This window comes from Pelophylax lessonae (assembly GCF_965119305.1).
Source record: "Pelophylax lessonae genome assembly, chromosome: 1".
Lineage (NCBI taxonomy): Eukaryota > Metazoa > Chordata > Amphibia > Anura > Ranidae > Pelophylax > Pelophylax lessonae.
The window spans coordinates 233878854-233904682 of record NC_138768.1 but is presented as its reverse complement, the minus strand read 5'-3'; the positions used below and the strand labels follow the sequence as shown (position 1 = coordinate 233904682).

The 25829-nt window shown below is 44.2% G+C and overlaps 1 protein-coding gene across 2 annotated transcripts in view; it reads right to left on the bottom strand.

The window, feature by feature from the left end:
* Positions 1-25829, bottom strand: part of ABCB9 (ATP binding cassette subfamily B member 9) — a 102118-nt gene that overhangs the window by 51991 nt on the left and 24298 nt on the right. For both annotated transcript variants that reach the window (XM_082273171.1, XM_082273172.1), the window contains exons 3-4: positions 13952-14066; positions 4548-4678 (exon numbers count right to left, since the gene is read on the bottom strand). In XM_082273171.1, the coding sequence (XP_082129297.1) occupies positions 4548-4678; positions 13952-14066 (246 nt within the window). The remainder of the gene's footprint in view (positions 1-4547; positions 4679-13951; positions 14067-25829) is intronic.

The following is a 25829-nucleotide window of genomic DNA, read 5'->3' as shown; positions in this document are numbered from 1 at the left end:
AGTTTGTTCAATGGGGGGGTTTTGCTTCCTATTTCATTGGAGTGCACTTTTCAAGGCAACAAAAAGCATAAAAAATCACTTTGGGTTCTTTGCACCAACAAGCATTACTGTAATGCATTTAATATATAAGTAATAAATGCTGCATTTTTAGAGTATAGATCTGCATTTGGCTTCCTAAAATATTTTCACCCTCTCTATTTGTCCTGTTTACCAATCATTGAAAGTGAAAGTAAAAGAAAATCCCAAATTTTGGGTTGTTCCCAGAAAAGTAATAGAGGGGAAATCTTCCAATGGGGACACTAGTTCTGGTGACCTGGAGGTCCCCAAGGAATTCCCTTAACCTGCAGGGATTTACTCTCACTTCATGTTTAGCTATGGGACGGGAACTGAAATTTCTGCAATGGGACACAGATGGCGATAAAAAAAACTGATAGGAGGTATAACCCTCCCCCTACTCTATCCAAAATGAAAAAAAAAAAGTTTTGTCTATAGTTCTACTTTAAAATAGAACTAAAAGCAACATTTTTTTTTTTAATTTTCGCTAGAGTAAAAGAGAATTATAACCTCTGCCATTTTCTTTTTTTTTTTGCCATCTGTGTCCCATCTTTTCACTTCCTGTCCTGTAGCCAAAACAGAAAGTGAAAAGGAAATTCCTCCAAAGTAAGGGAATCCCTTGCTGTCACCAGATGACAACACCAGGGATTTCCAGCTTCCACAGAGATCCCACAGGTATGGAAGATATATATAGATACGTATATTGGTCCAAGCTGGACCAATGTAACTACGTACAAAATTGGCATACCTAAACTTCAGCTTTAAGTTTAAAGAGTTTTTCAAGGCAAACTTAAAGCAAAAAAAGACAAAACATTTTTAAACAAGTCTGCATAACTTTCATGCAAGTTGGCTTCTGATTGGCTGACTGTTGGTGAAAAATTCCTTAACTTCCTCCCTGCTTCTCCTTGGATAGGAGAACAACCCACTGGTATAGCTAAAAGGCTCCGCTATAATGTGTCCAACTCCTTCTTATAGATCTTCCCATGACATCCCTGGCCATTAGCCTTTATATTCATTAAAAAAGAATGGCCACACAAAAGTTATAGTTTCTGCACAAATCTGTTGTTCTTCAAAGATGGCCGTGATACATCACATCACATAGACATACTGACAGGTGTCTTCAGCAAACATTGACGTGCACAAAAAGGGACAAGCTGTAGTAGTCATTTGTGAAAGCAGAACATTTCACATTGCTCATATGCCATCTTCCCTTAGCTTTTCCTCTCTCCTCTCCTTGGGAGAACAAGTGTAGGGACCTGTCTCCCTCTATACTAAATCTGTAGCATTGCCCAGGGGGCAAGTACAAACCAGGGGCCCATGGTGCAGCGACTCAGCCCCCCTCCCACTTTCTTTCTTTCTGGCCTCCTCCTGATCCTCATTCCAGGCTGAATCTCTGCTCTAGGTATTCTCTACTCACCGGCCCAATCTGGGTTCCTGACCAGGGGGGCAGTTGGGGGGAGCTGGGACAGCTCGGTCGGGTTGTCTCCAGTGGGGCATGGAACCGGCCTCTGCTCAGACACAGTTTCCACCATCTATGCTGGGGGGGGGGGGGGGCTGCGCTCTGTCCTTGTCTTCATCCCGCACTCAGTAGGTCAGCAGAGGGGACTTTTTATTTCTCTTCAATAGGAATCCTTTAGGCATGTCTGTGGCAGAAGTGGTGCAGCCTTTTTACGGGGCATCAGAGCAAACAGAGCAATTGCCCCCCTGCCCCCTGGCCTAGTCCTTCCCTGTTCACGAGGTGAAGCATCCTGTTCTGTCAGAGATTAACAAGGGGCCTTCTGTAGTATACCAGTCTCTGTCCCATGCCATAGCTCTACCCAGCCAAGTAGGCTCCCAGATGTCACTATCAGTCCCAGGGCATTAGTACTCACATCAGAGAACACTTAGCCTGGCCGAAAATGTATTTTGCCATTTGTATGTTTGTTTTTTGTAAAACTTACAAACCTCTTAATAACAAAATTTGATCAAAAAAGGTCTTTTGCATCCTGTTCCCAGCCCTCATAGACCATGTTTTGAGTCAGAACAACTATAGCTGTTTTTTCTGGGTATTATACTATCTCATCCAGGTCTTCTGCTCTGTGCAGGGTCTTTGTAGTAGCTACATTTGCATGGCTGTGGGGTGTTCAGCTCCCATGCCCTGCCTCACCAGGCTCCTCCCCTTCTGGCATATATATGGACACTAGCTCCACCCATTACATCAATTTAGGAAGGCTCTGTCTAAAAGGGAACCTAATACCCAATTACAAAATTCCCTATTACCACACTATTTTGGAACAGCGAAACAGAACAGTGGTAGGCTAGCTAAATGCACCTGCTTACACTCACATTTCTCCATGTTTAATCTATTTAAACATACTGCAAATACAGATAAAAAAAACTGTTGACACAATAGTGATATAATGTGCTCCTACCTTCCTTTTTAAAATGTTGACACAGCTCTGAATTCCTCGGCATTTGGTGTCAGCCCTGCCTACTTCATTTCTGATGGTTTGCAAAGAACACAGATGTCACCTCATCTCCCCCACCCCTTTCCCTATTTCAAAAACCCCTCCTTCTGTACAGGCAGAGAGCACAGAAAGTTATCAGCTAACAACAATTCTGGCTAAATCACTTTTGAAATAAAAGAACAAATAAAAAACTTTCAATGGTATACCATTGTATATTTAACAGAGCAAAAGGGAGGAACATAAGTAAAGTTTATTGTTAGGGTCTACATTAATGGATCTTACAAATGTTCTATTATAAATTGACAATTACACACTGTATGCATTTTGATGTGAAAGATTTATAGTTTGAAAAAAAACAACACTAGTTGCGCACAGACCCCCTTCGACAAAGTCAAGGAAGTGACGAAACGCATCAGAGACGTGGCCACTCGGCGGTCTGGAGGATTCATCGAGGTGAGCGGAGACGTTCCTCTGGCTTCAGGAACACAACGTTATATGACACTGCAGCATACGGGACTAGAGTGAGCTCTCCTATCCCCTCCTATTTGGGCTATTGTAACGATATATGCGCTTGGCAAGATTTTGACATGTACGTGCAATTGGGTGTATTTTATTTAAATAAAGTGGTTTAACGTTATTGCACTAGAGGGGCCCTTCTATTGTGTTTTTTTACATGCTTGTGAGCTGAAGAGTGGTTGCCCATTAACCTGTGCTTTACGATTGCTGCTTTCCTGACTGCTGAGTTGGAACATCTATAGCGCTGTCAGCCTTATCCACGAGAGTGGTGGGCAACAAGTGTGGGTGAGTTGCTAATTTGAGGGGAGTGGATCACAATGGTGGTGGATCTTCTGGGTGTTTCCTTATTTAATTAGCACTGGATTTCCCTGGATCACCTGTTTTATCACTACTACGATATTGTTTGCTTGGACTCTTTCATCATTTTCATTTTGGATTAATACATGGACTATTGCTATATATTTTAGTTGTAGTCTCATTGATTCATCACTTTGATTTTTCTTATATCACGTTGGGTTATACAGTCGTATATTAACACATATGGTATGATATATTGGTTCATTTGTTCTGTGCGCAACTAGTGTTTTTTTTCTCACTATTTTTCAATTTTTATAAATTAAGTTGCGGCACATATATTTATATTCACCTATTTTTGTTTTCATTTTTATCAAGGTGTGAATAGGTTCACTATTAATAGCGCGAGATCTCCTTTATATATAAAGATCTGTTATAGTTCCCAAAATATAAGCTGTTACGCCACAGTATATGTAAGTGAATGTATTTATCTCTTTTTTAATTGAAAATATGTGTAAAGAAAAATATATAGCAGGGAATTTATTTATACACACAATTTTTCATTTCTTTTGAAGGACTTAAGTGTTACTAAAACCAGGACCCTGCATTCACTATATCTGGTCTCCCACAGTCCACAGAACATGGAAATGCAATTTTAGTAAATATAAACTGCTAAATACCTTTTCTCATCAGCAGTATATAGCAGTCTTATAACTTCTATCAGTGTCTGGTTAAAGATTGTAGGGGGAGTTTTCATTCTAGTACTGTCCTAGGATGCTGCAGGACCCCTGACCTTCTGTCTGGACAGTGCTGATTGGCCCTGTGCTGATCATATGCACCCTCCCAATTTAAAAAAATAAAAAAAACTCTCTAAGAATAGACACCAAACTGAGCATGTGCCTCCAAGACTCTGTTTCATCAGTAAATGGGCGCGGGCAGAGTCCCCCCGGCCAGCTTGGCATGCTGCCATGCCAGGGTGAACAGCCCGTGCCATGTCAGGGTGACCGCAGTACGATATTGCCATGGGTTGGGGACAGTAAAGGAAGGGCAGGATCAGAGAAGACAGGATCAAACAGCAGTTTACACAATGCAGAGGATTAACACCCTTAAGTTTCACAGTGAATATAACCAGCATGCTTTACTGCATATACAGACTGATTTTACTGTTGTGGGTTTAGTAACACTTTAATAGTTCCCCATTCAATGTCTACAGTGTCTCCGCTGAAGGATTCTAACCTGTGTGATTTTCATCAAAGAAACCAATTTCCTGCGAGACCAAGGAGCGGAATAACATGTTTCGGATCCTGATATTCAGTCTGGCGAATGTGAAGGTGAAAAGACCACCCCGCAACCCTGCAGAAAAAGAGCTGGAAAAAAATAGTGGAAAACAAACAGTAACATTATATTTTTAAATGCTGGTGTGTAATACTATATTGTCATAGATTATATACTTTTTTCTACTTGAAACAAAAATAGGTCAGAGGGTCTGAATCAGGAGCCCACTAGTTGTGAAGAGTAATTAAACTTTCAGCAACTGAATTTATCACTTTCGGAGTAGGCAGGTTTTTTTTTTTTTATTTTAGTCCTGTGTTCCCGTTTAGGCTGGTGCCATGACAACTGCCCCAGATTTTCTGCTTCAGAATGGCTCCTTTCTCCTGTAGCATGCTATGGAGTCACCCTTTCCATATGGGACTAGAACTGTGTCACACTATACTGCACTATACACTATACTATACCCCCCCAAAAAAAAGAAGAAAAAAAAAAAAAGGATTAAATAAAAAAAAAATTGTCAATTTTTGCCCACTAGGGGCGCCAGACCTAGTGCTGGGTATGGGGGGGGGTTTGGGTTTTTGACCCCACCTTCGGCTGGCAGAGGCGCCGATTGGCGCTCTTTTGGCGGTCATCGGGGCGCAGAGCAATGCGCCCCGACACTCCCCACTTTACTGATGTCCGGTCTGTGATTGGTCCAGACTCCAGCCTGGACCAATCACAGGAGGACATGGACCTGGTGACGTGACGTGTGGGGGCAGTGCACCACCCCAGGGTCACTATCACCTTCCGTTCTCCCAGAGAGAGGACACAGGACAGGAGAGCGAGAGCCACCACCGCCATCGCGTGACCTGAGTGAGTCGGATGGATCGGATCTTCGAAATTGGTGACCTACCCGATGCCATTGGCTGGGGGACTCTGGGGAGGACGAGGGCGGGAGCCGGGAGGGCCGAGGAGTCGCCAGTCGCCGCCACGCCGGAGAAGCCGCCGCTGGTCTAGAGACTGCACTGTCCCCTGCTAACTCCTTCCTGGATGACAGGAAGTTCAGGGAAACAGCATTGAGAGAGCAGGGCCAGCAGCATTAAAAGCAAGTGCTTAATTAAGATATTTAACAAATTTACAGCGGGATTTTATTGTGCTTAATGTGTTTAGCTAAAAAACACTTAATACTAATTTAACTAATTTGAAATGCTAGATAAATTCTGATGTTGCAATACTGAATGTGTTTAACAATTAGATTTCAATAATAGCAATATAAAAAAAAAATCTAACTATACCAATATAAGTTAAAACAGTTGTGCGGTGCCACTCAGAACTACAAAAATAAAGAACAAAGTAAATGTGTCCATTACTGTAGGGCTACAGTATGCACTCATGGAGAAGGAACCCATATCCAGATAGATTCAGAGCTGCAAGATGTAGGTGTGATCAGAATATGGTAAAAACCTCCCCATGTCCAATCGTGTGACTATACTGAATATCAAAACTTCACTCAGTTTAGGGGCACATGGGTAAAAAAAAAAAACCTTGGGGCATCAAATGCAGGGCTGGGAACAATGCCCTTAAAGAGAACCTGTTGCAATGCTATCCAATTCAACAACAATCATCCCTGGAGATTTCATGTGCATTTAATATATTCATGTTATTAACCAGTGAAAGCCCATCATCTTGAATGTGATGTCAGCAGCCCCACCAGACTCAGAGCTCTCATGCAAGTGACACTTTATTGTATTCCCCTTTTCTCTTCCCCTGACAGCTACATGAAAGTTTATGTAGACAGATGAGGAGAAGGGCAGAGGAGCTGGGCCAGAACAGAGAGTAATTAGACACTCTCAGAAGAGGAGACGGCTATGATGTGGCATGATATGAGGCAACTGTGCTAGGGAATTGACTATTCCTGGGGTGGTAAAAATTTTTGGAATGCTTAAAGGCACAATGCACGTGAGCAAAAATTGTTTATGGGAAGGAAAATGGGAAACTTTCTATCAAATACTTACAATAATTGTCCTTTCTTGATGGACCCCATGGCAGCATACATTTAGGTAGCCCCGCCCTCACTCCTACCCCAAAGGACCCCACTCCCATGAATTTTAAGGCTGAGCCAGAGGCCGCATTTCCTAACTAGCCTACCTTTAACACTGGGAAGGAACTCCTGCTGCCATTGAGTCCATCATGAAAAGAAAATTACGGTAAGTATTTGTTAGGAAATTTTCCATTTTCCTGACAGACTCCATGGCAGCATACATTTGGGAATTAACTAGCCCAAACAAAACAAGAGTGGGATGCCGAAAAAAATGTTTCCAACATAGCACGTAGCTAACAGAAAACTTATGAATAGATACTAACAGTATAAGGAAGTTAGCGAAACCCCACAATGAGCTAGAACAGCCTTAATGGAAGACGTCATCCCCCTACAAATATTTCTGGCCCCCTTTCACAGGGAGCCCACAAAGCCTACACACTCCTGGTTGAGTGTGTGGTGATGGATTCCGTAGGAATCAAGCCCTAAGCTTTACAAGCCTGTTGGCTAGCTAGAATGACCCATCCAGCAATGATTTTGGATGATATCTCTGTCCCGCTGGTTCTGCAAGAGAGAGTGACAAATATTCCCAAAACTCTAAGCACATCTGTAGCTTAAAAACATGCTCAAAGTATCCCAATATCCATGGCATCGAACCAGTTATTCTTAGTGGTCCTGCCTATGGGAAGAACAAATCTTTTTTCAGATTGCCACACTACCGTTCTCAAGAGCTAGCAATCAGACACGTCAAAGCAGGTGGTAGGTAATAGTAGACAAGATGTACAAGAGCTAGCAATCTAGTTCAGCAATGCAGATGATAGGTATTAGTAGGAAGATGTGCAAGAGCTAGCAATCAGGATCAACAATGCAGATGACAGTTATTAGTAGGAGTTGCAATGGATAACACAGATATGTTAGTCTCCCCCATTGGGGTACTTATCCTTATAGGAGTGTGGAAACAGGTTGGTAACCGATGTGAGAATCGGATAGAGCTGGTAACCGCCGATGTGAGAATCGGATAGGGCTGGTAACCGATGTGGGGTTCAGAAGTAAGCACAAACAGAGTTGCAGGGTAACAGATAGTAGTAGACACAAGAGCTAGCAATTAGGCTGAGACATGCAAGTAACAGATAGCATATGTGGTCTTGATAAGGGAGTTCCCCAGTGGGATACTTATCGGATCTCCAGGATACAAGCAGCGGCTAGCAGAAGGTAGAGAAGCTCCAGTCGGTCCAGCAATGAGGTACAGGGTCACTGGCAGCTACAACAGAGTCGGTTTAAGCAACTCCTCTGAGCGGTTGCACCAACAACCTCTTCATCCAGACCGGCAGTTCAAATAGGCGCCATGAACGGCACCCGATAATGACGTCACGGCGCCGTCAGGCTTCACCACGCCCACATGCGTTCCACCTGACCAACTGGTGGAACGCAACCCGGAAGTAGGAAACCCCAAGGGATCTTACAAATACAAACAAGAATTCCCTCATGGCGCAAGGCCCAGATCCTGGCAAACCTCCTGACTGAGGATAAAATAACTCTTAGAGAGTGTCAGGGTGCCAGGAAACCAGACCACATGGGAATGCAGGTAAAATAAAGCAGTTTATTGGAGCAAACAACAGTAAACGCACAGCAAGAGTAGAAGCAAGATGAGGAACAAGCCGGGGTCAAGTCCAGAAGCAGGTAGTCATCCAAGCCAGGGTCGAGTCCAGAAGCGGGTAGTCTGCCGATGCGGGGTCATCTGCTAATGCGGGTCGTCTGCTGATGCAGGGTTGTCTGCCGATGCGGGGTTGAGAGCCAAGACAGTCGTCAGGGGATTGATATAGTCAGGTGTGCAGCAGCATCATCACTGTGCGACACCCAGGGAGCAGGCAAGTGATTATGCAATCAGAGTTTATAAGAAGCAGCAGTCTACACATGTCCAAGATGACTGCCAACAGGAGGGCACAATGGCCCCTCCTCCGCAGAGCAAAAATGGTTTCTGAGGAAAGCGAGCATGGAAAGCGAGGAGAAGGGCAGGAGCATGAACATCAGTGGAAGGAACGCAGGAGCGCTCCTCAGTACCATAACCCTTCCAGTGCACCAGGTATTGAACCCAACCTCGGAACAGACGAGAATCCAATATGCTGCTAACCTCATACTCCTCATGATTGCCCACAGGAATGGGACGAGGGTGAGGGAGTGAAAGAAGAATAGCGATTGCAAACCAATGGCTTCAAAAGTGACATGTGAAAGACATTGGAGATACACATGCCAGGGGGAAGACCAAGGGCATAGGCCACCGGGTTCACCTTACAGAGGATGCGAAAAGGCCAAAAAAAACAAGGTGCCAGTTTTGGAGTGGGCACCTTGAGGTTGAAATTACGGGTCGACAACAACACCCTCTCCCCAACATGGTACGAAGGAGAAGATACACTTCTCCGGTCAGCCTGGAGCTTCTGACGCTGTACAGACACCCGTAAAGACTCTTGAATCTTCACCCAAGAGGAACAACTTGGGCAACACAGCGGGTTAGAACCCATAATTGGCCATGAATGGAGACATTCCGGAAGACAAGTTGATGGCAGAGTTCCTAGCAAACTCCGCCCAGGGTAGCAGATCAACCCAATTGTCCTAATGGTCAGAGATATAGCAGCGTAGAAATTGCTCCAGAGCTTGGTTGGAACGCTCAGCGGCACCATTGGACTGCAGATGGTAGGCCGAGGAGAAGGAGAGTCGAATACCCAACTGGGAGCAATTGGCGCGCCAAAACTTAGAGACAAACTGGCTCCTATGGTCCGAGACAATCTCCTTAGGCAACCCAAGTAAACAGAAGACCTCCCTGCCAAACACTGAGGCAAGTTCCTGAGCGGTAGGCAGCCTCTTAAACACAGTGGCAAATTTTGGAGAACCAGTCGACAACCATGAGGATAACCTTGCAACCACGAGATGTGGGAAGTTCAATAATAAAATCAATGGCCAGGTGAGACCAGGGTCGCTTCCCATTGGGAATGGGATGCAGTAGGCCCAAGTGAAGATGCCGAGGAGATTTGTTCTGGGCACAGACCAAACAAGCAGCCACCTACACAGCAACAGCAGTGCGGAGAAATTGCCTCCAGAACTGACGGTAAACAGCCCAGGACATCTGATTCTTACCAGGATGACCGACAGTCTTGGAATTGTGGTACGAGCGCGATAGTCTGATGCGCAACTCCTCAGGTACAAAACATTTGCCAGCAGGTCTCTCTGTGGAGAATCAGGTTGGGCAGCCAAGATCTGTTCTCAACTCAGAGTACTTGCGAGACAAGGCATTAGCCTTAACATTCTTGGAGCAGGGAAAATAGGAGACCACGTAGTTAAAACGAGACAAGAATAAAGCACATCTGGCCTGACGGGGTGTGAGCCTCTTGGCCTCTGAGAGATATGTCAGATTCCTATGATCAGTGAGAATGAGAACTGGAACCACAGTATCTGCAAGCAAGTGTCCCCACTCTTTGAGAGCCAAGATAATGGCCTAGAGCACTCTGTCTCCAATCACCTCATAATTGCATTCAGCTGGAGACAGCTTCTTGGAGTAGAACCCACAAGGAAGTAAGGATCCATCAGGTGTCCGACGCTGAGACAGGAGGGCGCCTATTCCCATCTCAGATGCATCCACCTCTAGGAAAAAGGGCAAACCAGGATTGGGATAAGACAGAATAGGAGCCGAAGTGAAAGCAGACTTGAGGGCCTCAAAAGCTTAGATGGCAGCAGGCGTCCAATTGTGGGAAATGCTGCCCCTCTTGGTCAGATCTGAGATAGGTTTAGCCCAAGAGAAAAAGTTCCTGATACATTTCCGATAGTAGTTGGCAAACCCAAGGAAACGCTGAATGGAACGGAGACCACTAGGGCGAGGCCACTGTAGAACAGCCGAAACCTTCTGAGGGTCCATGGAGAACTCTTCCGCAGAAATGATGTAGCCCAAGAAGGCAACCTGAGACAGGTGGAATTTACATTTCTCAAGCTTACAGAAAAGCCCATTCTCATGTAACTGTTGCAACACCCCTCTGACATCCAGGTAGTGTGATTCAATGGAGTCTGAGTAAATCAAGATGTTGTCCAAATAGACTACCTCGCCTTGCTGCAACATATCACAAAAGACATCATTGATGAACTCCTGGAAGACAGCGGGCGCATTTCACAAGCCAAAGGGAATAACCAGAGATTCGGAATGACCAGTTCTGGTATTAAACGCGGTCTTCCATGCGTCGCCCTCCTTGATCCTTATGAGGCTATACTTGGCCCTTAGGTCAAGCTTGGTAAAGACCGTTGCTCCCTTGAGGCGGTCGAACAATTCAGTGATCAACAGAATTGAGTATTAATTTTTGACCGTGATGTGACTGAGGCTCCTATAAGTATAAGGTCTCAACTCACCCCCCTGGAGAAGTGGACTTGCGAATGTGCCCCGGAGCAAGCGCACCCGCAACGTACTCCTCCATGGCTCTATTCCCCACAACCGAAAGAGGGTTAACCCTGCGACGAGGGGGAATGGCACCAGGTTGCAAGTCTTTAGCACAATCGTACGCACGATGAGGAGGAAGAGTACCAACACGCACTTTGTCAAATACATCTTGATACTCATGATATTCAGTAGGTAACACTGAATCCAAGGAGGTACAAAGTACCTTAACAGGCCCATGGATACACACAGTGCCACACTGGGAGACCAAGAGAGGATCTCGCCCGACTGCCAATCAAAGGTCGGATTGTGTTTCTAAAGCCAAGGGTACCCAAAAAAACAATGCAGTAGTGTTGGGACGAAATAACCTGGAAACAGGTTGACTCCCTGTGAACAGCCTCTATCAACATATCAACTGGAACAGTCTTGTGGGTAACCTGTGCTGGTTGCAGGGGTCTGCCATCAATTGCCTTGATAACCAGTGGAGAAACACGAGGTTGCAAGGGTATGAAATTCGCAGCAGCAAACATACTGTCAATAAAATAACCGCCAGCACCAGAGTCTTCTAATGCCTGAGTAACTACCAAACCCGCTGCCCAATAGAGGACAACAGTGATTAGCGATTTATCTTTATGGGAAACCGGGGACGAGGAAACCGGGGATGAGGAAACCCCACATAAGATCTGCCTACGACAGGACCATAGGTGCGAGCATTTCCTGGACGGGTCGGACAAGATTTCAGGAAATGCCCACCAAGACTGCAATACAGGCAACGGCCCTCCCTCCTCCTAAAGGCCCGCTCAGCCTCGGAAAGTTTGTGGGAGGTGAGGGAGGAATGGGTAAGAAAACGTAGGAGCCAATCTGGTAGGAGGCCTCCGCAGGCGCTCCTTAAACTATGGTTTCTCCCTCAGCCTGGTATCAATCAAAATCAGGAAGGAAATGAGAGCCTCGAGCTCGTCAGGGAGATCCTTGGTCGCAATCTCGTCCTTCAATGCATTGGAGAGACCATGAGAGAAGACAGCCAACAGAGCCTCATTATTCCAGCCCACCTCTGCTACCAATGTACGAAATTCAATGGCATACTTGGCAACGGTTCATATACCCTGTTGAATGGACAAGAGCTGCTTTGCAGCAAAAGAAGAGCGAGCATGCACATCGAATATCCTATGAAAGGAGGCAACAAATATTTTAGATATAAAAAAAAAAAAAAAAAGGAGGCAACAAAACTCGGGTAATCGAGTACCACAGAATTATCGTTCTCCCATAAGGGATTCACTCAGGCCAAGGCCTTGTCCGAGAGCAAAGAGATTAGGAAGCCCACCTTGGACCTATCAGAAGGAAACGCCTGGGAAACCATTTCATAATAAATGGCCACTTGGTTTAGAAAGCCACGACACTGACTCGGTTCGCCCCCATAGCACATCAAATCTAGAGAGACTTAATAGCAAGTGCCTATTAGTCAGCTTTGTATATACCAGCTTTAAGAGGCCTCCAGAAGGGCTGACAATCAAAGAAACAGTGCCAGTAAGACACTGCCCCCCTCCAGCTATAACCTGCATAGAGCAACCACACCATGGAGGGATTAGACTGCTGGCTGCACAAGGACCTGTTGCAGTAAGAAATAAATTCATGCTAAACTAGGTCTAAGGGAGAACTCCACATTGTTAAGAAACAAAGTATTATAACATGTACAATTGCTGCTTAAGCCATGTAATAGTTTATTAAATAACCTTCCAATTCAAAGTGCAGCTGCTGAAGTTTCCTAAACTATCCAAAAAAGACAATGCAACAGTTGTTTCTGTTTGCTAGGTGAGAAAACCCTCTAAGGGGTTTACTACTGCTAAAGGAATACTGACACTGCAGCTTCTCACATCAGAGCACTACTACAGCAGGTGACTAATGAAATAGACTCTGCCATACAGAAAGAAAACCTTGCTTAAACAAACAGTTATCTGCTCAGGACAGAAAAAAGACAAAAGGTAGGCCACTGCACCAAACTTTGATAAAATACTGCCATGTGCCCAGAGCATAGTCATCTCCATGTGTTTTCATTTTGCTTTGTTTTTTTAACATAAGTGGAGTTACCCCATAACAGCCCGCATGGCATCTGGTCCCTTCTGCTGTAACCTAGACCTCTTCCATGGGGCAATCAATGCATCTGCTGTGCGACCCGGATCCCAGAGGCAGGAATGTAGTTGCTATATCTGTGTTGGGCACACTTAACGACCACACGCTAAATAGTGGGGGCTCTGCAAACAGCCGCCAATGGCAGGGCCCACTCTCCACATCGATCCTCTGCATTTGCGTGCAGTAACACCACCCTGCTGATAGCTGGGGACTCAGTGACCATTCGAGTACTCCTGGAAGACTTCTGGATACCACAGGACACTCTTGACAACCGCACAGCTGTCCCACACGAGACCTGTCCGCCTACACTTCCAAAAAGTAGGAAAATGTCATACAAAAATGGTCAGTTGAGTGAGGAGGACAAAAAAGAAGTGAGGCCTCTGGCTCAGCCTGAAAATTTATGGGAGTGGGGTCCTATGGGGTAGGAAGGGGGGTGGGGCTACCCAAACTTATGCTGCCATGGAGTCTGTCAGAAAAAGCACAGTTACGTTTTTAAAATAGTTACATTTTTTGTACAATAACCTTCAATTTGCAAGAATGTTTTTTTTTAAGGTACTCATACTAGACAAAAGGACTAATAACATTTTCAGATGACCCTTTATATTTAGAGAAGGGTGTCTGAATGCAGTCAGAAAATGCCTACATGTCCAATCACCCTCTACTTGTTTCACATCATTTTTTAATTTCCGAACTCTAGTAATATACCTTATTAAATGATTAGTGATCACAGTCTGCTAGGATATACATGCATGGAAAATATTAGATCAGATATTATCACACCAGAAAAAGAGTAATGAGCCAGAATGTTACCTCCCCACCGCCAGAACTGCTAGTATTACAACCGCGCTGGAAAACTGCTTCAAACTTCTTTGGACGACAATACCATCTATGACCAGCCCTGTGTAATATGGGCTAAATATTTCCCCTGTGATAAAGGAAAACTGTATTTGTAAACTGATAACCAGCCCCTGTGCAAAGAAGAGGCTTCAAATAGCAGTCCTAACTGAAGAGTTTACCATTATCCATAAATAAACTTCTGTTTTCTAGTGTAAATACTTTTTCATGCCGCATTGAAATACATAAAAAGCAATGCCTATTACAAAATGGTACCATTGTTGTGAGTTGATATCAGTTCAGTGGTTGTCTCACTTGGTTATATAATGACATCACTTTGGTTCTACTGACCTGCAGAGATGAGTTTTTCAATATGATATCAATTTGATCTATTTTGTATTTGGCTTCTGGATTTATCTTAGGGATTAGATTTAGAGGTGGTTTAGGGTTTGTATAATAAGACAATAATAAGGCAAAAATGATTTTAATGGTTTTGGCTAAGGTTGAAAACTAGCTTTAGGAAATAGGTAGAATTTAAAAGTTGGGTAAAGGAGCATTGTGTGAGATTCAGGGTTAAAAGTTTAACTGCAGTTAAGAATATCATCTGCTTCATGGTAATTTTTTTGGCTGTGATACATTTAATTTTTTTGGATTTTTATATATATTACTCATTCATTTATTATACAGAAAATGAATACATTACATCTTTTATCACTCAGTAATTCGATGTCATAAATACTCACTGAACTCAAACGAATTAAAGCATCGCCAGTAAAACTTATTGTCAACAGGATCCCCATAATTTTTATCAACCTGGCAATGTAAAACCATTGGTGTCAATCCAAGAACATGATATCAATTTGGTCCTAGCTTGATGTAGTAAATGAAGTTTGGGCAGGTATCCTACTTCAACTTTACAAGGGTCCTGCTACTCCTGAAACCTAGGGTCCTCTGACAGATACACGTCAACTTTTTTCTGGAAAATTCAAGACTGGTCTGTACTGTTCCTTCTCCTTCAACTCTTTATTTAACACCAAAGCTGCCTATCAAGGTATGAACCCAACAGGAAGAATCAGAGATGGGCCAGCCTCCACTTTTGCAGGAAGTTAAGTAGGTCTCATGGTTCTTATGTAGGTACAGGCAGGCAATCAATTTAATGTTCTTGGGAAAAGTCCTCTAAAATAATTCTTCCTTTCCTTCTCTGTCTACCTAACAGCACAAGTTTATTACAACATCTTTAAAATAATTCAGAAAGTACGGGATTGTGCACGCTATGTCCATTGGGCTGCCTTAATCTGCATAGATCAACACAGGCTCAACACAAGGCCCATAAAATGAAAAAAAAAATGTATGTTCCCTGCTTACTTCACACAATACATGTGTGATGATGTGTACACAAATCATCACACTGCTGTAACAAGGCATTGCACTGCCCCTACACAATGTACACAATGTATAATAACGATCCTCAAGTATGCTATACATGGCAAAGAAATTTCAGCAGTGGTAACTAATGATCTGGGAACTAGATCTTAGCAGATCTTCTACGTTATGCTGTATAAAAGAGGTATTTCACACTGAAGAATGTTAAAGAGGAAGTAAACCCTCCTATATTAAGGCTTACCTATAGGTACTGTAAATATCTCCTAAACATGTACCGTTTAGGAGATACAGTATTTACCTTTCATGCAGCCAGTGACGTCACTGGCGCATGCGCTCTGAAGGAACGGCTTCTGGTGCCGTTCCTTCAGAGTCCCGTGCCGTGACCGTCGGCTCCCGCGCGCGTGCGCGGGAGTGACGTCACCTCGGCTCCGGCCAATCAGCTGGCCGGATGCCGCGACCCCGGAAGACGGGCGACTGAACATGTCGCCCGTCATACAGGTGAGTGAGCGGAACGGCGGGGGCTCGTTCTAAGGTAAGTATTTCATAATGAGCTAGTATGCGATGCATACTAGCTCATTATGTCTTTGTCTTTCAGGTTGTAAAAAAAAAAAAAAAACCATTTAAACGAGTTTACAACCTCTTTAATAAACATTTTTCCTTTTTTCTTCTTCTTCTTTTTTTCACTTTTTCTTTATGTTGTATTGTTTGTTCCACCCTGCGAAGAGGGTAGTTACTTTGTCTTTGTATTTTTGTGTGTAAAATGCAGAAAAAAACATTTTTATAAATAAAATCTGAATTAAAAAAACTAGAAAAAAAAATTTCAGCTTCATGTTAAAAGATGAGCCAGGTGTAAGGTGCCCTTTAATGTACAAGTAAATCCTTAAGTGGCAGTTACTGTCCCGGGTCCCACTTTTGCGATGCGGGAAGGCTGCAAATTCGCAGCCTGTTCCCGCATCGCAAACGCACATCTGGCAGTTCACACTGCCATATGCGATACGCAGGGGGTGTCAATGAAATGTTAACGACACCCCCAGTTTGATCGCATATCGCAGTGCGATCTGACAGTTCGCACAGGATCGGATCGCACAAGTGTGAACCACTGTGCGATCCGATCCTGATGCGGCTGGAAAAAAGGGTCATGTGCGTGTTTGGTGCGGATACAGTGCGAATTCAGCCATACAAAGTGTATGGCTGAATTCGCATCCGCACATCCGATCGCATGTAATGAAGGAGCAGTGCGCTCCGAATTACATGCGATCGCCGCACTCGCTATAGTGTGAACCGGCCCTAAGAGTCTGAGAATTGCCTGGCTAAGTAAACTTATTTAAAAGAGTGAAGTGTTTTTATTAAGGAGATTATAATGGTGTTTGGTTTAGGAAAGATTAATCCAAGGGTACAGTTTGTGTATTTACATTAACAATCTGATATGTGGCAAGTAATACAGTGAGAACAATGCCATAGCTATTACTCTAGTACCTACTTGATCTTAGAGTCAGTCTTTCCACTGGCTCAGAGTCAATGGTGAAATAATTTAAGGGTATCTAAACCTAAAAACAAAAATGCATTATATTGCATTTTACCAATCCTTAGGCATGGTGTTCGCATTAGTTTTCTTTTTTTTTGGCTTTTTTTCCCTTTATTTTCACCTGTTGATCCAGCCAGTATGTCTGATATTTTTTACCTTCACATAACACACCAAGGTCTTGCAAAAGTGGCAGTTAGAGGGTTGAGATAAAACATTTAGCATTGATGTGGGTGCTTATAATGGTTAGATTTCATCAATTTACAGTGCAATTTACAGTGCATCCGGAAAGTATTTATAGCGCTTCACTTTTTCCACATTTTGTTATATTACAGTCTTTGTCAACGGGTCTGTGGTAGTGAGCCCTTATAGATCCCCAGCTCAGGATTCCCCAGGGCGCGGAGTCTAAGCCCCAGCCTGCTTCTTCACCAGGGCCCCTGATGGTGGGGATGGACTTGCAGCAGACTGGAACCAGGTCGCGGCCCCCAGGTAGGCCCAGCTGAGAATGTGGAGACCTCTGGCGTGTGCAGGGTAAACATGAGACTATAGGAGATCCAAGAGACAAGCCGAGGTCAGGACAGGCAGCAGACAAAGGTAGACGGAGAAACAAAGCCGGGTCGGTACACAGGAGATCAGATACCATAGCCAAGGGATACACGGATGGGAGCTCAGAGAACAGCGAAGTTTCTCAAGCAAGGAACAGTGCACTGAGCATGTGTATATATAGGGAAGCAAACAGGGAGGTGACCCAGGAAGTAATTGACAGGAACAGGATATAACCCACAGTGGAGCAGGTGACGCCCATAGGAAACAGAGAAGCACAAACACCACATGTGAAGGGAGGCAAAACAGAAGCACTGCAGCAAGGAGGTAAGAATATACAGACAAAACTATAGGCTAACTTGTGACAGTCTTATTCAAAATGGATTAAATTCAATATTTTCCTCCAAATTGCTACAAACAATACCCCAGAATGAGAATGTGAAAGAATTTTATTTGAAATATTTGCAGTTATGTTAAAAATAAAAAAAATAAAAATCCCATGTACATAAGTATTCACAGCCTGTGCTCAATACTTTGTTGAAGCACCTTTGGCACCAATTACAGCCTCAAGTCTTTTTGAGTATGATGCTACAAGCTTGGCACGGCTACTTTTGGGCAGTTTCTTCCATTCTTCTTTGCAGGACCTCTCAAGCTCCATCAGGTTGGATAGGGAGCATCAGTGCACAGCCATTTTCAGATCTCTCCAGAGATGTTCAATTGGGTTCAAGTCTGGGCCAGGGCAGGCGCTATCTATAGGCAAGGTAGGCGCCGGCCTAAAGCGCACATCAGTGTGGGGCGGCGCTCGCCCTCCCTCCCTGTCTCCCTCCCTCTCTGCATCCCTCTTTCCCCTCCAGCGTCCATTACTTGTGGAGTAGCATACCTTAAGTCCCAACAGTCCCAAGCAAGCGGGGCGTGCGGCCGCAATGAAAGCGTGTGTGAGTCCATGAAACTCTGATGTCAGGAAGGGCGTGGGCCAATATGTGGGGCTCCGCTCCTTTGTTCCGTGCATAGAGAAAACAGCCAGCATTTACACATTGGTAGGCGGGGAAGAAGGTGGCAGGGGAAGGGACCAACTACTGCATGTGCACCCACAGCTCTGTATAATTCAGGTTGATTATAAAGAGCTGTGGGTGCACATACAGTAGTTGGCCCCACCCCTGCCACCTTCTTCCCCGCCCACCAATGTATAAATGCTGATTGTTTTTTCTATGCAGGGGACAAAGGGGCGGAGCCCTGAACTTTGGCCAAGCCCTTCCCAACATCAGACCTTCAATTTGACAGCTCAACTCATGAACTCACACTCACTCTCATTGCGGCCGTATGCCCCCGCTGGCTTGCCCACCAATCCCTGGCTGTGCTGGATAGAGGTTTATACTGCTGAATGTCCTGCTCTAATTTATTATCTATCTGATGCCTGCATTCTTCCCTCAGCTCCTGTATGCTGATAATCACGATTTTAGGATGTAAGTGTGCAATGTTTAATTCATTGGTGTCTTTGCAGTTTAACAAATTCCTGAACCTTGCACTCTGTACAATGCATTCCTGAACCTGCCCTCTGTACAACGCACTTCTGAACCTTGCATTCTGTACGAAACACACTCCTGAACCTTACACCCTGTACGAAATGCACTCCTGAACCTTACACCCTGCACAATGCACTCCTGAACCTTGCACTCTGTACAAAACGCACTCCTGAAACTTGCACCCTGTATGAAACGCACTCCTGAACCTTGCACCAGGTACGAAATGCACATCGCATACCGCACCCATGGGCAGGGCAAAGGGGGTGGAGTCAGGGGTGAAGCCGGGGGGGGGGGGTAGTGGCTGGTTTTCTCCAGACATGACACTTGCCATTCAGGCCAAAGTGTTCATTCTTTGTTTCATCAGACCAGAGAATTTGGTTTCTCATGGTCTGAGAGTCCTTCAGGTGCCTTTTGGCTAACTCCAGGCGGGCGGTCATGTGCCTTTTACAAAGAAAGGCCACTGGCCACTCTATCATACAGGACTGATTGGTGGAGTACTGCAGAGATGGTTGTTCTTCTGGAATGTTCTCCTCTCGTCACAGAGAAACGCTTGAGCTCTGTCAGAGTGACCATCGGGTTCTTGGTCACCTCCCTGACTAAGACTCTTCTCCCCCGATTGCTCAGTTTGGCCAGACAGCCCACTCTAGGAAGAATCCTGGTGGTTCCATACTTCTTCCATTTACGGATCATGGAGGTGCTTATTGAGACCTTCAATGCTGAAGAAATGTTCCTGTACCCTTCCCCAGACCTGTGCCTCAATACAATCCTGTCTCGGAGGTCTACAGACAATTCCTTGGACTTCATGGCTTGCTTTGTGCTCTGACATGCACTGTTAACTGTGAGACCTTATATAGACAGATGTGTACCTTTCCAAATCATCTCCAATGAACTGAATTTACCACAGATGGACTCCAATCAAGTTGTAGAAACATCTCAAGGATGATCAGTGGAAGCAGGATGCATCTGAGCTCAATTTTGAGTGTCATGGCAAAGGCTGTGAATACTTACAGTATGTACATGAAATGTTTTTATTTTTAATAAATTTGCAAATATTTCAAACAAACTTTTTCACGTTGTCATGATAGGGTATTGTTTGTAGAATTTTAAAGAAAATAATGGATTTAATCCCTTTTGGAATAAGGCTGTAACAAAACAAAATGTGGAAAATGTGAAGCGCTGTGAATACTTTCCAGATGCATTGTATGTAAAACTGTTATCCCAAAAGGCAAAATACTATTGCTGTAACTGCCTAACTAGTTTAGGGTACTGGACGTGATAGATATGTGTAAGAAGACTTCAAAGTGCTTTCTGCCCTGCTGTCAGCCCCCTGCCCCAGCAATTCCCAGCTCCCATGAAACTAGGAGTTGCTGTGTACATACAGCAGCTCTGGCAGTTGCCAAAATAAAATAAAAAAGCTGTCTGATTCAGTGTTTACCAAAATCGTTGTGACAGTGCTAGGCCCTGCCACTGTATAAAAAGAGGTAAAGGGCACCCAGGATTCTCAAGGATGCAGACTAAGGGGCTCCAGAATGGCAATTATGAACAGAAAAAAAATGGGGTTTCTGTTTTATCTAGGTTTGGTAATTTCTGGGTTGGGTTCTTTAGTTATTTGAAGAGTCTTGGTAGGGAAGAAGCCTCTAACTCGATGTCCAGGTTTCACTGGAGACTAGCAGGCTGTGTGTGCAGGTGTGCACAGTCTTTATAATCAAGGGGCTGTCTGTAATTCAGGGATCAACCTAGGAGACAGGAGATCCCTTACCCAGAGGTAAGAGTCAGAGCAGCAGAGCTGCAAGAGAGAAAGCAGGGAGAGTTGAGAGAGAGGTGCAGAGTTGCATGTAAGCACAGTGGTGCTGAGAGATGGTCTGACAGTCCAGACCAAAGACCAGGTTTGAGGCCTGAGCAGCAGCACTGCGAGAGGAAGCCAAAAGGATTGATGTATTTTTTCTTTGTGTTTGAAATGATGATGGGCAACTGTTTTCTTGGAACTTTTACTTTCTTTTAAAATAAAAGTGGGCCAGCAAGCCCCAAACCCCCTTTCACACACGAGCCGTCAGCTTGGGTCCACCTGTCTGTATTTCAGGCGGACCTGATTGGATCCTCCATTCTCCTCTATGGAGCGGCAGATGTAAATGAACTTGTGCCCGTTTACAACCGCCTACCTCCAATCCAACCTGGTCCATTTCCATCCGACTGTCCATAAAGCAAAGGATGCTGTGTCCATGCATAAGCAGACAAGGACATGTTATCTGCCCCCTCCACTCAGCTCAGCAGGGGATCAGGGGAAACCAGATCTGGCCCGTGTGAAAGGGGCCTAAAACAGTATTTTCTGTCTGGACTGAACTCACTGGGAAGCATCTTGAGTGAAACTGTCAGGGCTGGGCTCGCAGCAGCTCTCTTCTCTGTGCTCAGGCTGCTCAGCTGTCGGTTATTTGTCAGCACTCATTGTTTCCTCAGTGGCTCACCTGGTTATTATTATCTGCTCGTCAGTCTCACCTACAGCCAGCCCCGAACTGCCTTGTTCATTCCTTTCCTGCCTACGTCTGGTCAACTGCCTTCGTCTGGTCAACACATTTAGAGTTTCTCTGCAGGAGTGTTCCTGTGAAAGACTGTGAAAGACTTTTCCTGGCTGACGTCACTTCTGGTTCCTGATCCAGTTCCTCTGCCTCCGACTACACTGATTTCTGGTTTCCGGTGTTATTTTACTGCATTTTCTGTCTCAGTTTGATCCATGGTTTCTGAAAGAAACCCGCTGGAATATCACAACTGTTTAGATGCAAAACAGAGAGATGCAAAGTAATAGTGCTACTTTTGTATCTACAAAGTTTATCTGCAGATCTAAGAGATGAGCTTGAATCTACAAATGCTGTCAGCTAAAGCAACTGATAAGTTAAAAAAAAAATGAAAGTGGTAGTAAACTGGTGGCGATTTTAAATTTTTTTTTTAACCTGCAAGGCAAAGTTATAATGTGCTAGTATGCATCACATACTAGCACATTATGTTAAACTTACCTTAGAACGAAGCCCCTCCAGCAGCGTGCTATCACCGCTGATTGGGCTTCCATCTTTACCTGGCCTTCCTTCCAGGTTTGTATACTCCGTCTGTGTGAGCGGCCGGAGCTGCGATGATGTCACTCCCATGCATGCACGTGGGAGCCGCCATTTATGGCAGAGGGTTTTGAAGGCTGGGCCTTTCAGAGCACATGCGTCGGTGACATTAGCAGCTGCATGTACAGTAAATATCTCTTAAATGGTGCAGGTTTAGGAGATTTTTACATTACCGATAAGTAAGCCTTTCTATAGGCTTACCTATAGGTAAAGGTCATGCATGGGAGTTTACTCCCACTTTAAATGAAACATGTCTCTATTTAACCACCTATTAACCCTTAGTTTACCATAATCATCCCTAATCAACTCAATCTTCCCCTTTCTCTCTTCAATTATCATTTTCCTGCTTATTTTTCTGTTTTGCTAACCATTATATTTCTAATCTTTTTTAGTTTTTATTTGTTTTGTTTGTTAGTTTGTCTAGTGTCATATTAAAAATCTGCAAAATGTGGAAAAAACTTTCATTTCATTTGTAAATAACATTTGGTAGCAGAATCATAATTTCACTGTAATGTAAACAGGACAAATTAAAAAATAAAGGTTTAATTTTTATCTACCATAAAGCTTTTTAAACTAACGCTGAACCAACATTTCTTTTAGTTTTGTTACTTTTTGTCTAAGGGTTGCAAAAAAAAAAAAAATAATAATAATATTAATACATTTTGCAAGAAAACCTTGTTTGTCTTTCAGTGTCGGTTCACACTATGGTGATTCGACTTCGGGGGCGAACTGTGAAGTCACGTGCACCGCGACTTCGGCGCGACTTGCACGGACTTCACATAATGGAAGTCAATACAAGTCGCTCCGATGTCGACCCGAAGTAGTACAGGAACTATTTTCTAAGTCAGAGCGACTTGAGTCGCTCCTATTAGAACGGTTCCCTTAGCACAGAATGGACCGCGACTTGTCAGGCTGACCAGTCGCCTGACAAGTCGCGGTAGTGTGAATCGGGACTAAACATTTTTTAGGACTTTGTTATGTTAAAGCAGAACTACACTGCATCTCAGCACCACAAACCAAAAATGCTATTTAATTTATGTTAAAATATTCAAAGCAAACTCACCCATCCAACAATGTCTCCATGCTTTATTTTGCTGAGAAAGCACTTTGAAAAACACCCCCTAACATTTATGTCCATGGCCATCTTGCATAAGGGCAGATGATTTATGTAGTATTTGCTTCCTGGAATCATCTGCCCTTAGCTCAGACATGCAGGCAGGAGGGTGTGCTCAACTGAGAAAACCCCTCCTGAAGACTTCTGGGATGTATGATATAATTTGCCTAGTAACTGAAGAAATCTAAAAAAAATGTTTAAAACATGTAAATATGATTGTCAGGAACGCTCCCTGTGCACACTGAAGTACTGTCATGAATCTGCAACCTAAGGGTTAACCTAGCTCAGGCTAATTTCATTAATTGACAACAGACGGCCTTATTTAAGCACCTCAGCAGCACAGTGTCTTTGCTGTCTGATCTGCAGCTTCTCCTGTGTTCCTGAACCTGAAACCTGTTGTATCCAGTTTGATTCCTGTTTGACCTCCTGGCTTGTCCCTCACCTCGCTTGTCTGCTGCCCGCCCTGACTTTGGCTTGTTTGTGACCACTCTTTGTCTTATCCTTGTCTGTTTATCTGCCACCGGATCCGGACCTGTTCACCTCCTGACAGGGCAACCCTGAGGACCGCGACCTGATGCTATACACGCAGCAAAATCCATCCTCACCATCTGAGGCTCTGGTGAAGACCGGTTGGCACTTCGATTCCACACCTCGGGTTAGCCTGCGTCTACTGCCTAGGTGACTCGTCTGTGCTCCATCCCTCGGTGAGCTAGAGGCTACCCTCTGCACGTCAGGCTCACCTCCAGAGTCCTGACAATGATATATTTTCCTCCTTATTTACTAATGATAGTAGCATAAGGATTTATAGTCAATATTAACTGAGAGATGGAAGTTCCGCTTTAGATAATGACAAAGTTATTGCCGAATAAACAGGCCCATGGCAGAAATGCTAAAATTTCTCTGGTCCTTTGGGGGGTGTACAGGTGTGAGCAGTGAAGTGGTTAGCTGGAGTTCTGCTTATATTTGTTAGTCAAGTCCATCTAAATTTGCTAGTTAATCTAGGGGACCTAGACGATGATGACTGGAATGACGCCCTTGAGTCTTGTACACTCGATTCTCTGACAGACTCACACAGATTTATATCGTGCAGAGGGCATATCTTACCCTAGTCAGAATAGCCAGGTTTGTCCGTTCCAAGTCCCACATTTGCCCCAAGTGTCTCCTGTCCCCGGGTACTTTCAGGCATATTCTGTGGCATTGCCCGTGCATCCAAGGTTTCTGGATGCAGGTGATCCAATTTCTCCATGACCGCATGGGTTCCCCGGTGTCAGCCGATTCTAAGCTGTGCCGACTGGGACTATTCCCTGATGAGGACATGGACAAGCACATGACACGTTTTTTACATGAAACCCTCTTTATTGCTAGAAAATTGATAGCCCGCACCTGGATCCAGCCGTCCCCTCCCACTCTGTCTGCCTGGAATCAATGCCACTCTTCCCTATAAGAGGGTGTTGTATGTTAACAGAGGATGTCTGAAACGATACCACAAAATTTTGGACAGGTGGCTGGAGGACTCCGTCACATGTTCCCCTTAAATTTCAGATCTGTACCAAGTTATACTGTTTAAGATTTTTTGTTTATCTGCTTGCCTAGCCCTAACTCTAATCTTCTGGTTATATGCTGCTACTTTTTGGTTCACCCACGGCTGCCATCATACGCTTCTACACTAATTACTTGGCTTCTTATGCACAGCACGGCAATTGCTTCGGCTTTGCCATCTCAATATGTATTGCTACATGTGTTCCTTCGTGTGTACTACTGTACTCTTATCTGTTGTATTTTTTCTTGATTTTTTGATTTTTGTTATTTACTGTACATGACTCAATAAAGTTTTGTTTGGTTAAAATAAAAATTTGCTAGTGAATCTAACACTACCCACTCCACAGGTTGACAATCCTGCTGTCCAAGGGTGGCTCCATTGCTCTTCCAAGAGAGTGTAGCCACCCAAAGAAGTGTGCTATTGGACAGATCACCAGATGAAAATAAACAAAAAAAAAAAAAAAAATCAACACACTGGTAAGCTACAACATATTCAATTTTGTTTTGGGGTTTAGCTATGCTGTATCTGTACTAGAAAAGGAACTTCCATGGCCTGTTTAGACTGTGAAGAAAAACTAGAGGGCACAAAACATATGGAACTGTACATGACCAAAGGGTGCATATGAAGAGCTATAACAAAAGAAACTATGTTAAAGTAGAAGATCACCTTAACACTAAAATCCCTGCATCTACAGACCTCCACGATCTAACACTAACCTATCTAGCCCTGTAAAGAAGTAAGTATACATACCTTTTTTGAAGCTGTTTTGACCCGATCCCACGCTGAGCTGTCAGCTGCAGCTTCGCTATGGAGGCGTATGCAGAAGACACAGCCGACAATGGAAGCCCCATAGTAAGTCTATGGGAGACATCACTCCCCATTTATTTCAGTCGCTGTCCTCTGTTTCCTCTGCAGCGCTTCCGCTACTCAAGCCCGGATCTGATTGGCTTCAAAAAAGGTATGTTTACTGATTTCTTATTTACAGGGCTAGATAGGTTAGTGTTAGATCGTGGATGTCTATTGAAGCAGGAATTTTAGTTTTTAGGTGGACTTACACTTTAAGTGGTCTAAAAAAATGCCTTAATGGGGTTGTCAATGAGTTATTTTGTGCTCAGGTACGGTTGA